Here is an 18,860-nt window from a genome sequence, read left to right on the forward strand (position 1 = left end):
GTCGCACACGCAAAATAGGCACCGAGGTTCCCCCACAACAGGGCCCTCACCCTTTACACCTCACTCCCCATCGACACCACAACACCAACTAGGGCCTCGTGGAAACTCTTTCCGACACATCCAGTCTCCCCCAATGCTGTAGACAGCAAGCTACTTCGGCCATCTAGGCCTCATCAGTACAGCTAGCTAAGAGCCTTTTAGAAGTATTAACTAAAGCCAAACTACCGGCCATGGTGCAAGTAGGGAGCGATGCATAATGCGGTAATGCAGCAGCACTAAAGCAGCCTACCGAGATCGCGAGAGTGCTCAACAAGACGCCCAGTCTTCTTTTGAGCAGTACATGTACATGTACATGTTTCTGCTCCGCGCACCCTCCTGCCGGTCCTGGTTTCTGATATCTCCAAAGTGTCACAAGCATTTAATTAACTATCTCGATCACACCTGGTGCTGTACCGGCATGTTCTTCATCATCCATTGTTAATTGTCTCCCCGGGTTAATTCCCATCTACATCTACTTGTAGCTGTTTCTGACTAGTATCAGTACCATCATACTTATCAATCTTCCTTATTGGCCTCTCGCCATCGTGGAATAAAAGGGTAATACATTACATGTACTAATAATATCATTAACTTGAATGGTTAAAGCCGTCCGGACGGGTGTGACGGACAAACAGTGTCCAACTAGCATGACTCTATAGTATCCGGAGTCTCTATCATGCCTTGCTCTCTCTCTCTCTCTGGCACGGTTGCCTGTGGTCTCTACACGGCAGGTGGGCACAGCTTTCCCGTGCGTCCTGTGATACGCCCAAGAAACCAAGACAGTGTTTACAGATCATGTGCCCATGATTCAACCCGTAACCCCACCAAACCCCCAAAACCATAATTATAGACATTGATGGTAGAAATTTCAATTCGTGCAGGCTATTGTCACATTCTTCCCTTTTTTCTTTTTCTTCTTTTTTAATACAAAGGGAATCAGACAGTGTGGTTAATTTGGGACAAGTGATACATGTATACACATTCAATTACCGAGTCATGCACTTTCAGAGGGAATTTGGAGGATATGACTTTATGTCTTGGGTGCTCAGTACGGAGGCAAAGCAACCTTCGGCTCACTCACACAGCTAGTACAATTCAAAAAGAGAATTTATTGCACGCTTTCTCCTCGGCGCAATGTAACTTCAAGACCATTTTGTAAATGACATAAATATTGGAGGCACCCTGATATAGTCGCTGATAGTATAGGAGTGGCAGTTGCACTAGTGTTACTGAAGATTGATATCACTAGATATATGGCAGCAGAATCAGGGCAGCTGGCCAGGGCCAAAATACAAGAAAGGCTGCATCGTCTCAACAGAATTAGATAGTGATAGCTCTACGCGATATTGAACGACGGCATCAGAATCAGTCATGCCTATACAAATAGTCAGATAGGGCGTCATAAACATATCTGCTTTTGAATCAACATTATAGTGATGTGCTCAAAGGTGCCCGAGGGTTATACGCCTAGGGATAGATAGGTAAGATATCAAGATAATTCCAGTACACAGCACACATGTGGGACGCATCACTTACCGGTATGCTCTACCCGTTTGTGCACCTGGCATTTTTGTTCAGCATGTTCTGTGTTACTCAGAGACATGCAACAATGTTTCAGGAAACCGAATGCCATCACGTACAGTTATGTAACGTGTAGACAGGGGTACGTGGACGCACGAGTTCAAGTTCGTGTTAAGCGCATCTTGACACAAACCGTGCAACTAACTTGTGTGACGTATTGCAATGTGTAGGCAGCTGCAACCATCCATGTTCACGGTGAGTGAAACTTGATCTCTCTATTGTTGATGAAGCCCGTGTGAATTGGCCGCGTTGTTGGCTGGCTGATGTGCGTTAGAGCTGACCGAGAAGTAGCCATTCGAGCTCCACGTTGATTGTCTCTGAAAAAGCAGAGCAGCAAAGGCAAGAATTGAGACTTGCAAGAGAGAATATACTATGTTTCACAGTGCAGATGAGTAGTATTGAGTAGTGGACAAGTCACAACAGTCCCACAAACTAATACTGGATGGCCTTGCAAGATCTGCCTTTTGGCCAAGCCTCATCGGTAGGTACTTGCAAGAATGTACCTGGCAAACGGTATGTGCAACCTTAATTGTAGCTACATAACAGGCTAAAATTACGTTGCTGATATAATATCACAACTAGGTTACATTGTGCCCCTTACATACCTATACAATCATGTGACTTGAAAGAGTGGTTAATGCATTGCTACCGACACAATTCACTCCAATACTATACTACCGTATTATCTCTATTATAAGCACGGTCCTCTATTTTTTCAATGTACCTGCACCCCGTGCTATTAATGGAGACGTTCCTTTATTGGAGACTGTTCCATTATTATTTCAACCTCATTTCAGAGGCATGTTGCCATGCCAAATTCATGTCAGACACACACATTTCAGGTTTTTTTCCGCCGGTACAGATAATGAATTTACACAGTGTGCTTATAATGGAGACTGAGCACTTTATTTTTTGAATGCCACCCCAAGGTGTTCTATTATTGGAGACGTGCTATTATTGGAGACTGTGCTTATATTAGAGATAATACGGTATATGGGCCACTCTTCACCAACTTGGTTGTCTAGTCAAATCGCCTGCAGCATCAGTGGTTCTCTGTTTATGACAGATTGCCCTCTGAATCATTCTGATTCTGATTCTGACATGTGTGACTTGTAGGTTCACGGGAGGACCAACATTACGGCAGGACTAGACCACCAGCACAATTGACATGGCTATGTGCATGTACAGGAGGTGTACAGGGCGAATGATTGCAAAGCACCGAACGTACTGTTGAACGCATCCATTTTGACCAGAAAAATGTGTATGGATGATGACATCACAGCGACACTGTGTACGTGATCAAGATGATCAAGAATGATGGTTTGCCCTCCTCTACAATGCCACGGGGCAGGAATGTCAGGTTTCCAGTCATGTTTGACAAGTTCTTGTGGAATGCTCTTTGTAAATATAGTCATGACGGCTGCTGACCTAAACAAAGATAGCACAGGCATGAGTGACAGTGACAGGGTCTCACGTCCTTACCGTTTTTGTTCTGGCGCTCAACTGGACACGATAGCGTCTGCCGGGAAGAAAGCGAGTGTCACGCGTAAGGTCCAAACGAATGAGAAGGTAACCATTCTCAGCCGAGTCTATCTCGCTAGCAAAGAACTTGTGAATGGTGATGTCGACGTGCGAGGGGCACTGCAGGTCACCCGTCGACTCGTTGTCCTCCAGACTGTTGACAATGTCACGTTCATCACACCTGGCACGCAGCGAGTACCGCCTGTCAGAGTTTCAGCAAGGTACATGAATACGCCGAGCACAATGGTGTCAGCCACAGAGGAAATAATACTAATGAACTCTAGACACAGCATACTAGGACAACTGCAGTTCTGGCCAGAGAAATTCAACCCCATGAATACAGCAGCACCGCGTTCGAGTGGAATGAATTAAATAGTGTGTGTGTGTGGTGCTAGGGTCGGGTAGAGCCCGGCGCACTCATACTCATAAGGTCGAATTCACTGGCCAGGGCTTTGATAGTCAACATGTCAACACAACGATTTAACTGCAGAACTGAGAGAACAGGGCGTAATCGACAGGGAGTTGCAGTCCACCATGACTGCATTACGCGTGTACTTCAAAAATGAAGGATGGCACTAAAGCAATTCTAACTGTAGATTGCCTTGAACTGCTCAACTACTATGCCCAAATGACGAAACAATTATGTTGTGTGGGGGGCCACAAGTTCTTATTAGTGGTTCCAGGTGTGGGAAACGTAGACCTGTCAGAATAGATGCCTCCCACGAACATCACCAGTATACCAGGGCGTAGCTCTTATGGTCATTGACATTGGATCCTAAAACTCACCACACAAAGGGGTGTACATCCGGAGATGCATGCAGATAGATCAGTACTTGCGAGCCGTTCATTCTAATGACCGGTGCAGGTGGTGCCCTTGGGCCTGAAAGCAGATAAACAGCACACACCAGCGTAAAACCTCTGACACTGATGAGCACTAGCTAGTGCATCAAGTGATCTCATTCTACACACATCAGTACACACAGTGACTGTCACGACAACCGGATCACGACTGGAATGGAGACTGAAGAGAAAGACAGCCTACGGAGAAACATGTCATGTGATTGACACATCCCAGGATCGCCCTTCGAACTATGCCACAATGTGTTTAAAAAAAATGTTGCTCACTACACCTCATTGCTGTTCAGCCAATGACTCAGAGCTTCACTGATGAGACCTAGCAAGGTCGAAACAGCTAGCTATCTGGTGGGGAAATACACCATAATTAATTATGTGTCTGTGACTTGGGTAATCGGAGTACAAAACCTCAGCTACATTCATTGCTATACATGTATGCACAGGGCACAGTGCATTGCAGAGTGTTTAACCGTTGGAAACAACAGGAGCCCCGTGCATAGTTCATAATTGTCATGATTCGATCCTAATCTGGCCATGGGTTGTGAGGAGATAATAAGTCACCAGTGAGTGGATGTTGTTCTGGTCCAACTGTATGGGAGGCATAGAGATTGAATATTTCCAAATCAAATCAAGTTGTGGCTAATCTACTGTCGATTTAACTGAAAGGTGTCGTAACGTAAGTTGGGATGGGACTTCGACTATGCATGTGATCTAAGCACTGAGAAATGGTGGATATATGATACGGCCAGAAAAACACACAGGGCAGGCAATTACCAAGCGAACTGAACTTACGGAGAATCGGCGACTTGAGCGTGAACACTTTGGTTTCAGGTCGACTAAGACCTGCGCCTGCAATGCTAGCCACGCTGACCGTGTACTCGGTGTAAGGCTGAAGATCGCCCAGCGCTATGCTGCTTGATGTTGTGGAGATATTGCCATGGGACACGTATGGTGCTGCAACCGCCGACATCGTACTGTATAACACCTGCAGCAGAGAGACATGTACCGTGGAAACAACAACTTTAGATCAGCTTGATTCAATCCTGGAACCAGGAATGCCCGAAGCGCAGATGCTAGTAAGCGGCTGCATGAAAGATTCCTCCCCTTGAGCATTAGATTGATCGCCTCATTTCCAATTGGACTTTTTATCATACCAGTATTTAGTTTCTCATGTGGTGGAACAATGAGGTCGCTCATCCATGTCTCCTGGGCACTTACTCTGTAGCCGGTCAAGCCAGTGGTGTCCAGAGGTGGGGACCAAGAGACGCGTGTCACGGCGGTGCTCCGTGATCGATCTAACTCGGATCTAGTGATAAGGCCTGAAGGTGCTGGGATTTCTGAGAGAACAGAGCAAAGCAAGGAAGAAGAAAATCAATACTGCCTTAAAAGTACTGTGCTATCACTTGCAAGTCCTGCTGCAGTTGTGGCCTGTGGAAATTCGGACATTCTAATGTCCGGACTGATATTATACTGAGACAAAGACATTGATAATGGAAAAGTCGACTAGGACATAAATGTCTTTGTCCCAATACCCAGATAGGACATTCCAAGCAGCATACCCTGTGCAGCATTTGTCGAGTAATAATTTAAGATCTTGACATGTAGAAGTGTTGTATCATGCCTGTCATGATTGTCTGAAGCTATTGTCTGTGTTGCGGTTGACTTCACTCTTTAGTATTATTGACTGGCTTTTCATACAATACCTATTGATGTGAAGCACAGGGGTCTGTATATCACCAGCACTCTGTTACTGTAAGCCTCTAACCCAGACTGTACCACTTACCTCGTGCCAAAGTATCTGCCGGCAACCAATCCGTTGCCCGACTTTCATACGTGCGGTTGTACACGGACAACACACGGAACTGGTATACGCTGCCTGGCTGCAGGCCATCAGCTGTCCACAGAATGGTCCCGTTTGCCGGCTTCCCTGGCAGCACCTGGACTGACAATACACGAGAGCTGGCATCCCGTTTGAATTGAACTGTGTACCAAGAGAGGTCTGCTGTTAAACGCGGAAGCGGTCGCCACTGTAAGGAGATACTGACAGCCGTCCTGTTCGTGATGGTCAAGCGCTTGGGACTTGGCGGAGCTGTTCACAGAAAATCGAATCATAACCATAAAAGATAAGTTACAGAAGAAACCCTTAAGGGTGCAGGCATAACAATCATCCTGTAGCTAAAAATAGATCTATACAGTTTGATAATGACATTATGTACACTATCTGGACACTGCTTAAACAGTATAGCTATATATGAACGCATTGACCTTGCCGTGAAGGAAAACCCAGAGGTTACAACTATCATACCTTGACAGAAGTACGACCGTAGTTGATCAATGCCAAGCCATGTGCCATTCTCGTCACAAGTAATGGACTGAGACAGCGTAACAGCACTGCCGTTAGAGTGCGAACTGGCGGAGCAACGCAGTGTAACTCTACTGTCACTTGGAAAAGTTGTCTGAGACTTGTCCAGGACAGCAATGCCATTGGGTAGCTCTGGCATGGCACAAGTTACCACTGCACAATAACAGCAGCAACAGCAGCAGCAGATTCAACATTAGCAACATTAGCAATAAACATCGAAGAAAGATGGTTTAAAAACCCATCTGCGCCAGTTCATCTGTCAGTTCATTTGTCCAAACAAGACAGGATGAGTTTCATACCTCACAACGCACAACACACTTCCAAAGTATCTCGTCAATCAATAGCCATACATGCAATATCACACGGATACCACACAAGAACGCAGATGAGGGGTTATATTCGTAGTTGGGAGCTATTTGTAACACATCGCCATGCCATCATTTTTGAAATACTCATAATTGCTCATTGCGTCAGGCTTACCAATTGTGAGAGTATTGACACTTTTCCAAGCCGTTGGTCTACTATTGTATTTGGACATGTACACGGCCCAGACGTTGAAGAGATACTGCGTGTCCGGCTCCAAAGCACGCACATGAGCCGTCACCGGCCCACTTGCCGGGCCGCGGACGTGCTGCATACTCTCCACGGGATCGGTAGCACTGTCGCTGCCCCGTATGTGATTGAGGACGTAGTAGGAAACGTCTGCCGGGTCGCTGGCAGGTGGGTACCACTGTAGCGAGACAGTGTTTGTCGTCTTATTGGTGATCGTCAGGCCAAGTGGTCCAGGCACGCCTGACAGGAGCAATACAAGAAACCATACGGGTCAGTACATCAACAGAAATAGTAACGCATGTACATGTATTTGCAGTGAAACAACTTTGTTATAAAACTTACTTCATTCTGTCCCCAGTGTGTGTGTACGGCTCCACATGTTGTGCATCGAGCACTATGGCGGTGACCATGTATATCCGTGTGTGCTTACAATGGTCATGAGTACCACTACTAGTAGTTGTGTTACATGTACTTCAATCAAATACATACGGGAGAACCTCTCCTCTAAACAACGGAAGCCTCCGCAATCAAGGCATATGTGTTCCATCCCAACTTGTTCCGAATCAGGTTGTAAATGCATTTGGTAATCAGGAAAATTCGGAAATCATGTCCGGTAATCAGGAAAGACATACTTGAAGTAATAATTATATTATCTGGTCCCACAGCATCTAACAATACGACACTGCACTGTACTGATGTAGACAGTTAACATTGAACATGGAAATCTGTCATGTGACATACTTTTACACATGTATGCACGCAGACTATCAAGTCCACGCCAGCTTCCCGTCGAATCACAGAAGAAGTTTCCCTTTGGTGCCACCGTTGGGGAGGATCCAGTGCAGCCCACTGGCAGCCCTTCGCCACAGGTATACGTTGAGCGAGCATCGCCTATGATGGAGAAACCCAATGGCAGCTCTGGACGACGACAAGTGATTGCTAAAACACACACACACACGCACACACAAAGAGAAAACAAAGTTTTAGCTTTCTCATTAATCAACAGGTCATGAATGTTTGCAAGGTAAGAACCAGGGAATTTTAGCTCCAGCACTGACGGTTTTGAAACTATGTTATAAAATAAAAAGTAGCATGTGACTGCAGGGTACCACTGAGTTGTCCTACCCAAATATATCAAAGAGAGTAGCCTACTGTGGCGGCCATTCCTATTGTGTTTCAAGACTCACCTTCGCATCTGACATTTGGTGCCGTGTAGTTGGCCGGGTTGATACAGCTGTGAGCACTCTGTCCGACCAGTCTGTAGCACTCCTTGCAGTAGAACTGGGCAACGTCACCTTCGCAGAACGTGTTTCCAATCTGACGGCTGCCGTGCAGTGGCGCAGCCGGCAGAGGACAGCAGGTAGGCGGCGGAACATTCGTGCTGTCAGCTAACAACGGAAAGCAAACACAGCAACAAAACATAGTGATACTTGAACATTTGAGACAGTATAGGTTCTTAATTGTGAACAATTGGCAAACCCTACTGTGAAACGAATCCCTTGTTGTAATGTCGGGGGTTCTGCTGCAAAGCAAAATGCACATGAGCATGTGTGATTATTAAAAAGAATATCTTGAAGCACTATCCAGCCACCACTATTCCAGCCTCAACAAATAAATTCACAGCACGGATGAGAGAGAAAAGGGCAGGTTCTTACGCTTGCAGCTGAGCTTCTTCAGGTACTGCCAATTGCGATTGCGCTTGCACTTGATGTAGCGGCCCTTCTTGAGTTTGGAGCCATTCTTCTTGCTCACCATGAGGTAGCCATCGTCACACACGACTTTCACCTGCTCTCCCCGTGCGTACGATCGGATTTCTGTCCCGGCCTTGAAGTACATGTTAGCCTTGAGCCGTGGGATTTCACAAAGGAGTTCTGCCGTGTGAACAGTGAGCACACAGTGAACAAAATAGTGGAGACTCTAGCAAATAAAGGGATCGAGGTGGCTGTACTGCCAATACGTTACATTGACTGTTCTAATGTCACCAGATGCACGACAATCCATTGCGACGTGACTAGAATCAGCCTATTACCCAGCTTCAAGTCAACTTTCAATACATACTCAACTGTCTCTTTGCTGCAAAAAAACCTCCTTTTCCGTACCGAAAATTCCTGATTATTGATTGGTTTTTTGATTGATTTTTATTTCACGGATCCTCCAGAGGCAAATAGATGCCTATCGAAGGGAGTCTCCTAAGTAAGTATGGAAAATGAGAAAGTATGTTCGTAAGGGAGAAGAGGTAGAAGATACATTAGATTATAGAGTACAAAAGAAGTAAATTCAGTACTTCGGGTAGTACATTGCATGCTAATGGGCCAAGCCTGAAAATTTGATGAAGACTGGAAGGATGTTTTTCGCAGATGATGGACCATTGAGTAAGGTGGTTACGTTGAGTGAAGTCCTTGCAAGACAAAAATGGCCTACTTCAGTAATTGATCAAGAAGAGGGGAAAGTTCCAGGAAGCATGTCCGTACTCCACAGCATGGTGGAATTTGGATGAAGTGGCAATTCACTTGGTATCATTCTCGCATTGTGCAAGCTACAAACACTGGCCGTGAAATATGTCCTTAGTAAGGGCAGCTCCTAGAATGCAACATGCAACAGGGCCTTTCTAAGTCTTACCATTGCAAGTTGGCATGTCGTGTGACCACTTCTGAGTACTGCCATCACAATGCAGCACCGAGGGACCAGAGAGCTGATGGCCGGAGTTGCACGTCACCCGAACCTCGCCAGGATGACCGGTCACAACAATACGACCGTGCGCCGGCGGCAATAGCTGCTTGCAGTGCCTGCCACGTCCTGAGAAATAGACAACATAGCGCGACGCAGAAATGAACTGTTATCAGTAGCACCAGTTGCCGTACAGTGAAACACACTTTCAGAACACGGGTTTGGTTGATGGCAAAACGTGTCCTGCAAAAGACATGATTGTGTTCCAGTTTGAATTTCTTATAACATTAGCCCACTATTCGTCTTACGCGAGTTCGTGTGAAGTGGGTTGCACTGGCTTTTCCGGGGTCAGAACTGCATATTTTTCATCATGCCTTAGGGGCCATCCGGAATTATTCCGGCATTATCCATAATTTTCACAAAACGAACAAGTTTAGTTATGATTGACCCCCTCCCCCTGCAACACACTTTACCCATAAATTATCTCATGGCTATAATTATTATCAATAATCATGTCTCTTTCCCTCAAACCAGTTTTAAAATAATCATGTGCACATCTAATTTGAAAAAAGTGATAATGTCCCCGCAGCACAGTTCAAGTGATAATGTCCCCGCAGCACAGTTCAAACAGTACTCCAGCTCACCTAACGCTTGCGTCGTATCCAGGAAGCATGTCCGTACTCCACAGTTGCTTGCACAGTCGCACACATGACCTACATCGCCACAGTCCGACGACCGACAGCATTTCCGTGTCTTTATGTCAGCACAGCCCAAGCCGGATATCTGACCAAGGCCTGATAGTCGTTGATGCTCAGCTTTGCACGTTGCTTCGCTATGTTTCGTCAACGCCCGCAGCAATATGCCTCCAGCTGAGTGCACCAAAAACGCAAATGCAGAAGCACAGAAAAAAACACCAACCCGCAAATAGTTAGTTTTCAGAGAAACGACTGCATGCCACGCGTAGTCTACACGTGAATACTACTGTCGTGGACATGGAAATCCGGTCGATTGACCGGGGCCGAAGCCCTCAGCGCGTGCGTGCAGGGGCACTTGTTGATCCGATGCGACTAGCGCGCTGCAGCGCATAAAATGCATGTGTGTGTACCGCTTATCCACGGCTGCATGGCCAGCACCCTGGGGCCGCTAGGACCGGATTTCCATGTCCACAACAGTACTACTACTAGTACTAGTAGGTCTACTACTTGTAGATCTACTAGCGGCTGCTTTGCTCGAAATGCCAGGTAAGGAACCAGTACCTACGTCATTGTGCGGGATGTAGGCCGGCCCGCCCATACTGGGCCATAGGCATAGGCTAGCCTAGGCTAACGCATGCCATGAAGCTGGATATGCTTGAGCAATGGGATGATGGGAGGAGCCGGACTCGGAGGACATTACCATGATTACGCCAAGGAGATCAAATGCGATCCGTGAAGATTATGCATTACAAAAATAGTAAGCAGTTCACGTGACTACATGTACTTATGAAACGCTGTCACCATGGTCACACCTGCGGCTTCCATTCTGATCCTATCAGTATCATCGCGCGTTTAGACTTTAGTTAGTTCCTCCACGAATGCATAAGTCTGTATTTAGAATGTAGATCCACATGACTGTAATGCTCTTTTCTTGGCTCCTCTTACTACTACACGTACAAAAAAAAGGAAGTTTTAGTCCCAGTCTGTCCAACCTTGCCACCGTTCCAAAGCAGGACATCTACCGGTATAAAAAGGCAATTGTCTCCCATGTAAATGTGCACAAATGTTTTGGTCCAAAGCAGGACGGTTGGACAGTCTGTAATCCGTATCCAGTGTGACAAAACTCTCCTCTCCACGTTTAGTCATCGGTGCAAGCACCGGTAGATAGTATACCGGCGGTAGGCGGGATGCGAACGACGGTCTAAGCACTAGAAGTTCAGTGAACTGTGATCAATAATAGCGGCTAGCGGTGCTGCGCAGGGCAGCAATGCTCATATTGCCTTGCTCACCTGTACCTCATTATCGTACCGGTGCCAAGCCCAAGGCTTTCGTGTACTGATACAATGCTGAATGCAGGGGAGTGGGGAGTCCACCGCTAATACTTGCGAGATGTAATTACCTGTGTACCTGGCGTACCGTCGGTCCTGTACATGTAAATTGAGTTACGGCTACAATGCATACCCCAAGTAGACCTATGTCACAGTATGTGGCACGCACGTCAGCAAGCCGGCACTACAAATCACAATAGGGAGCATGCCACTGGTGCTACGCAACTGAGTCACACTGGAACAGTGGAACACTGGAACAGTGATGGAATCCCATTGTTTATCGCTCAAACAGCAATGTCATGCACACGATCCGTGAGTAGTTTCCCATTCTGCTCATTAAACGACGTCGCTACTAGCGCTAGCAGCACTGCACACTCACTCTCTGAGGCATCACGGAAGCATGAAATTGCAATGTTCCAATTTCTTCAACGTCGTCCTTATCAGTTTTGAGCCCAGTTCAGGTGAGAGTTAGTGAGACCAGACCACCTCCTGCTCGCTGCTACTGCTACATTGTGTAGCTAGGCACAATAGTATTTCTCCAATGCTGTCATCGTCGCACTGTCCTAGACGTTGCGACTTCATCGTGAAGATCCCCCCCCCCATCCTAGCTACTGGTCAAGGAATATAATTATTATTGTTAGGCCCATGGCGGGGTAGATTATGAAGGAGTAGCAGTTGAAGTAGCAGTTGAACTGTTCATGTAGTGTTATAGTATGTACAGGATGCTTGCCAAGTTGCCACATCGAACACAAGTGCCATTGGAATTCATTACTGCTCTTGTAATGTTATAGTTGAGCTGTGACTACACTTGTGTAGGTTGTAAGCCTGTCCCTTCCATCACTAGCTGTACCACATTAAATGCAGCAATGCATTATCCATCATTAAAATTAAAGTCACAAAAGAGAATGTGCATCAGCGCAGCCAGTGTGAGGAAGGTTCTTGCTCTCCAGGACTCACAACTACGTACTACTAGTACATGTGCTAGTCGCAATGGGACGAATTTTGTTGCCCCGGGTAGATCTTCGCCGACTTCGGTACTGCTGTAATCCCAGTGAGCAGTCCCGATAGTGGTCGAATGCCACCTGTTGCATGCTGCTACCAGGTGCTATGATCATGCAGTTAAAAGTGCTGCAGTGGGGCTGTCATTACACACATCCTCCCGCATGACCACAGCTCACAGGCTGCAGGCGCTCGTGACCCAGGCAGACATGACTGTACAACCGCAGGATTTACCACCGGACGCTCGACGGAGTAGAAACAAGATCTATCGTCAAGGCACTTCAACATTCGCCCCCAGACAATAGGAAAACTTTAAAAACATTTAACTGAGCGAACATTTCTGATGAAACGATCTACTGTAGTGTCTCTCTCTTACGCATTGTGGAGCAATCCCGAACTTGTCCTCTGGATACCGGCAGAGACAATAGCAGCAGCAACAGGTAGATAGTCGCATAGAATAGACTTCGTCCGACATGTCGTGCTGATCTCTGCAGTGACCGTGTTCTTCTGCACAACCTCGTCTGTATTCCACTGCAGCAGCAGCAGCGTTGTCTGCACACGCTAGCTGGAGGTGCCATCATGAGACGGGGCTAAGGAGACAGTCGACAGTCGGACACCACCAAGACGCAAGCGCCTGCACAGCAAATTGCCCACCGAAACGAACACACAGCACAACCATACAATTATTTTTCATATTGGGCGCACTTTCTCAAAGGTGATTAGACAACTACTTGGCAGAGGTGAGAAGGAGAGTGCAGCACTCCATAGACTAGACGGACGGTGCATAAATTCGATGCTATCGTTTTAGAGAGGTCTTGCCTCTTGGTGCACGGCCATAGCATCACTACGAACATTAGCGCGATGTACCCCATGGCCCAGTACACTGTACCCGTGCACAAGATGGGATCTAGTCGGAGGTTAGCACTTACCGCGGTGCTTTCCAGCACTTCAGACCCTCTTCAGTGTTGTCAACTAGCTCACTGGCAACATGCAGCGATACGCAGTTTTGTGGGCAAACCTTCCCTGAAGGGGCCGCACTTGACTTGGAACGGACCTCTCGAAAAGACACACGTGTCCCTATGGCTCGTGTTACCAACTGAACTGGAAATGAATTACATCCACGCTTTAGTGACGACGGTCCCTAACAATCAGCCTGCCAAGGGGAAAAAGACTTTTGATCTGACGGTAGGCCAGAATCTGTAGGGCTGCTAGTGTAATTCTGTTGAAGTCTCAGCATGTGGAGGAATAGCAATTACATATTACTAGTAGCCGAATACGGTGCAAAGTGCTGCTGAGAAGCAACGGAGCACGTTATTGTCATTTCATCTCGATTTCTCGCCCAAGCACAAGAATTTTAACCGACATGATGATGCATTGCGGCATCGCCCAACCAGCCATGTTTGTCGTCCAGTGACTAATTGCCAGGCGAGTGCTGTAACTGCACAAATTTTCCCAACGAGGATAGCATCTCGACAACGGCACTTACCACTTTCAACATGGCGGTTCACTCAACGCACAGTTATGCGTGTACAGTGACATCGTCTGCCGCACCTTCGCAGGTCCCATAACTTTCCAATTGTTCAGCAATCTAAATTTATCTCTCCACCCCACTGCGTTCGGATGTGCGTAGAATGGAAGTTCACAGGGTCTGCAGACTGTCGCTTGCTGCGCGCAGGATTTCGTGCACGCCTCTCGTTCACACACTTGTGCGGATCATACACACACACACACACACACACACACACACACACACACACACACACACACACACACACACACACACACACACACACACACACACACACACACACACATCCTCTTCGGCAGGACATGTTTTGTGTTTCTACTATACTAGTGCTGTTTTTTTTTAGTATGATAATTATTCAATATTATAAGCCTCTAGACCGAGGATCAAGATCAGAGGATGCACAGACCTCGCCATGCACATGCATGTCAAACAAGACCACATCGTACATCCCCTTTGTTGCTATTTCTACTATGACTCACGGACTAGGCACGAATGAAGACTGAATAACGAGTGGACAATGCACGAGAAATTCGTAGGGAATGGAATGCATTTGCCTACAGAATGGCAGCCACGGGTGCTTCATAGCCACGTCATTTCGGGCAGGAAAAGTCCTGTTCGGCTACATCGGATTCCGACATTTTTTGAGGTAGTCAGATGGACGTGCATTCTGCCTGCTTGGCCCTGACTGATCACGATGGCTGACGGATACGTTACGAATATTCCTGAGTGTTGGGATCGGTATGATCGGTATTATCATTGTCGTACCGGCACAGTAACACAAAACCTATTTAACGGGCAAATGACTTGTATGGCGTACTAGCAGAGTGCTGTCATTAACATCCTTTTGGCACCTGACGAACCGAGGCTGGCGTTACACGAGTACATAATTATTATGATTTGTACTCTGCCTCTGACCTTGTTATATAGCAATAATAAACCCATCAGCAAGCCTCTGGCGGATAGTACGCAAATGCTGGCGGTTAAAAGAATAGGTGCGTGTATCGTACCAGTTAAACGAGCTTCGCCCAGATTCCATGCATTGGTTTGCATCACGAGAAAGAGCTGAGAAGATATTGGGACTGATTTGCAACGTGACTAGAGGAGATAGAACGATCATGCCGAAAGATGAACAAAAATTGGGGAGCCTGGCCCTTCCTATCCTACGATTGTACTATGGTAGAGTTCGAATCACGAGGACACGAGGACTCGTTGGAAAAGGAACTCATCGCCGATACCAGCAACAGGGCAAGATCAGGAGTACAGAAACGCTGGAGATTGACCCTGGAGCCCTGGAGCCCTGGAGATTGAGTAACCCTGGCGCATGTACATGACTGTCACGTACCTTGATCAGTAGACAAATTGTGTTCACTTGACGTTGGAACTTATTAAGAAGGAAGAACTGGAATCAACGTGACGTCATCTTGGTACATCACATGGCCAAATGCATGTCTGTACCACAGACTATGCGCATGCTAACTGAGTGCTGCTCGGTATAAACTATTCCTGGCGGTGCGAAAGTAACACGCTAAAACTGACATGGCCATATGTGGGCACTCTGGCGTCCATCTTGGATACAGACGATCATCATGACTAATAGCCTATGGTCCAGTATGAAGGCAAGTTAAAGAGAGCAACTGGAAATCGCGGAACGCAGGCACTCACCATCGATATGCATCACAGACCAGTGTAGTGTGTTAGAGTCATAGCATTGCCATGATTCGTTCATTCATGTCAAGATTCAAAAATCATCTTTTATCCTAATAGTACTGTAAGTAGGTCTACGACGCTGTTCTGCTCAAGGTCTACGAGGACTGACTGTAGAAGATCTACATGACTGTATAATCAGCGTTTCAGTTTCCCACGTTCCAGAACCCCGGGAGCTAGTGTACTCCGCAGGGACTGACGGGAAAATCGCGCATCAAGACGCTCGCAGCGATATTTCCTCCAGATCCAGACACAATCATGCTTTGACCTCACAGTCAGCCTCTGAACTGCAGTGAGGGAACGGAATGTTGGCTTGAGAATTGCGATGCAGTGACCCTTAATTTAGAAGTAACTTTCACAGACTGGAGGCGCTCTCGAGCCGATGGAATTCCGAACCGTTTCATCAAGAATGCGATAAACGAAGTAATTATTCAGGACTGATAGTCACGTTGCATTCATACCGGCGCAGGGGAGCATGTCAAAATAATAACTGTTGATAGGAATGATACGGAGTTTGAAGGCCCGGGTGAATGGCAGTCGCGCGCACTTTGGTGGTCTTCGATCTGCGCGCAGAGTTCCGAACTCGTCCAACCAAATCAAATCCCAGGGCCTCCTCCCATTTAGTCGCGTCTGAATACATGTACATGATGCTGTTCTTAAATGCGCGAAGGTGTGATGTGTCCTAAACACCATACAACCTGTGAACAGATGGCCAGTGGCAATAACCCAAATGGGTGGTGGTAAGCTTTGGTCCACATCGCTGATTCGTCTTACTCATCCCGATTTTTAGATCTGGTGAATTCCCCGCCTGGACGGGCAGACGTTCAACCTTGTTCAAGCAAGGTGGGAGCTTGCAGCTTCGGATGGCATGCAGGCTGCGTGTAAAACATTGCAATATTTTCATGTCCACGAGATCTGACTGGTTATTCTCCATATGGATAACAGTTCGCACGATCATGATGACAGCGAGGAAGTAGCAGTGGTACCCAAGCAACTCTGTTCTACCTCCGTATTCCATGTCTTTGTTTCCTATCATTTCTTTACTTCTATCAACTCGGCTGCGAACTAGCTTACCTGTGGAATGATCTCTCCAGCACTTCTTGGTTCGGCTTTTCGTCCTTCTTTCTGTCCGTGTGTCCGGACGATCGGAGCGCATTGCTCGGTTGCAACGTATCGGGTACTCGCAGGTTTGGCACGCGACGCCACGCCACTCCAAACGGTCAGCGTCGTTCGCAGCTCACGAACTTTCGATCTGTTCCTATCATTTCTGTCGACTGGCAAGGAAATCACACAATGCCGTGCGTATACTGTGCTGTAACTTGTAACGGCTTCAATTTCGCCTTCTATTGTGCAGTGATCGCGCCTCTGTAAAAGTCCATTGAGGAAATGAACGAACTGTTCTGTGGTAGAAGTCAATTTATCCTTGGACACACTATGCCGTTCACACTCCATGGAATGATATTGGCAGATCACGCATGCACTGCGATGACACTACCCTAGCATATACATGGACAAGACGTTGGCTTTAGACGTTGGCGGCGGGCATATCAAAGCCGCCGGAATAGTGCGGAGAAGCGTGAAGCGCTGGTATGAGGCGGGCTACAGAAAGGTTCTGCCTTACTGTCTGCTGCAGCTCCTGACTTGCGCGGTCTAGCCGATCTGCCAGTTGCAGACTGGTATGCGTCCGCACGACGACAGGCGACCACGTGACAACATGCTCCGGAGCGACATCCTCACTCTGTCTCATCGGTCCACCTTCCAGTTCTAGTACTAGCAGAGGGCAAGTTTTAAGTACAGTGTACGTGACACCACCATGTCTTGGCTATTTGTTTTGTTTGTATTTTATCAGTGCAACTCATCTTCGAAGAGCGCATGTTTGTATTGTCCCCATGCACTCTCAGGCCGAGTCTGGGGGCAACTCAGTGCATGCAAATCTCAGTCCAGCAGGTGACAATGAGAAGCAGAAAACAAGTAAAATAAATGATACACTTCTCATGGTGTTTGTACACTGGCCTGGCTGACCGCAAAACAAGAGTCGATGTTACTTGAGGGACTCCGACCTGCAGCATTGCATGGCAATTTCCATTGAAGCACCGTGTTCGCTCACTTCGCCTGCTTCAAGTAGCTCACGGCCCTAGAGCAAATGGACTTCATCTCTCGCTGTCTCCGTCCCACGGCAGAACAGTGCGGCCTGTCCAGAACTGTCCCCCAGAGGATTTCAACAAGTCACCAGAGTTGTGGCACCTAATGCCATTGCTACTACTAATCGCGACAAGGGAAAGAGGTCCCTCAGTGAAGGCAAGCCACTCAGTCTGACTGCGGCCCAGTGTGGTGCGCGAGGCACTGCAAGTCGTTTCATCGATTTCCATTCGTCTCGACTTCGCTTACGACTTCACTTTGCGCGTACTTCAAGTACATGTAATTGCAATAGTATGAGTATATTACACGCTAATGACCACACAAACACCGAGCATGACATGTACATGTACATGTATGTGTACTATTGTATACACGGACCATCTCTTGAAAGCGTTGGCGTCCGGATTCCTACGTATAATACACCAATACGTCCTCCAACGATGTTCGAAACGCGTTGATGAACCCAGGTGTCTTACATGAATGGATCAAAATCATGTTTTCTGTCCTTTGAGGGCTCCGAATCACGTAAGTAAAATTGTACCTGTGTATTTCTGGAACGAACGGTTCACATTATTCGAAGGTGGAAGGTGGTTCTAACTAGTCTGGTACGTGTACCTTCAATGCCATCGATCAGCAGCTGCTTTTTATTGAAGTGTAAGGGATGACTCCACTCCACACGATCATCAATAAGAATCTACCCAAATGAAATTCTTGAGCAGGTCCAAACGATACACTCAAAGATTCTGCCTAGGGTACTACTATCGCGGTTTTTCATAACTCTTTGTTTCATGGCAGGCAGGCATAGTGGGATGGTCAAAGAGAAGATAACAGAAGGACTACGTCCAAGCCCTGATTGGAAGCAGAAGTATTTTTCGAGCAGTGCTGCAACC

General features: G+C 47.0%; 1 protein-coding gene across 3 annotated transcripts; it reads right to left on the reverse strand.

The window, feature by feature from the left end:
* Nucleotides 1-1,128: 1,128 nt before the first annotated feature.
* LOC135815084 (uncharacterized) lies at nt 1,129-17,365 on the reverse strand. Of its 3 annotated transcripts, none has more exons than XM_065328318.1 (15): nt 16,906-17,365; nt 12,976-13,233; nt 10,222-10,446; nt 9,530-9,706; nt 8,566-8,781; nt 8,098-8,298; nt 7,652-7,849; nt 6,839-7,150; nt 6,302-6,511; nt 5,780-6,085; nt 5,215-5,333; nt 4,789-4,981; nt 3,928-4,021; nt 3,103-3,343; nt 1,129-1,937 (listed from the first exon to the last, which is right to left on the reverse strand). In XM_065328318.1, exons 2-15 carry the CDS (start codon nt 13,178-13,180, stop codon nt 1,836-1,838), a joined length of 2,799 nt encoding a protein of 932 aa, XP_065184390.1. In that variant the 5' UTR covers nt 13,181-13,233; nt 16,906-17,365; the 3' UTR covers nt 1,129-1,835. The 3 variants fall into 3 exon arrangements, with proteins under 3 accessions (XP_065184390.1, XP_065184392.1, XP_065184391.1); XM_065328320.1 differs by lacking the exon at nt 16,906-17,365 and adding an exon at nt 15,790-15,808; XM_065328319.1 differs by lacking the exon at nt 16,906-17,365 and adding an exon at nt 15,470-15,489.
* Nucleotides 17,366-18,860: the final 1,495 nt, after the last annotated feature.

Source organism: Sycon ciliatum, chromosome 4, assembly GCF_964019385.1.
Source record: "Sycon ciliatum chromosome 4, ocSycCili1.1, whole genome shotgun sequence".
NCBI classification, from domain to species: Eukaryota; Metazoa; Porifera; class Calcarea; order Leucosolenida; family Sycettidae; genus Sycon; species Sycon ciliatum.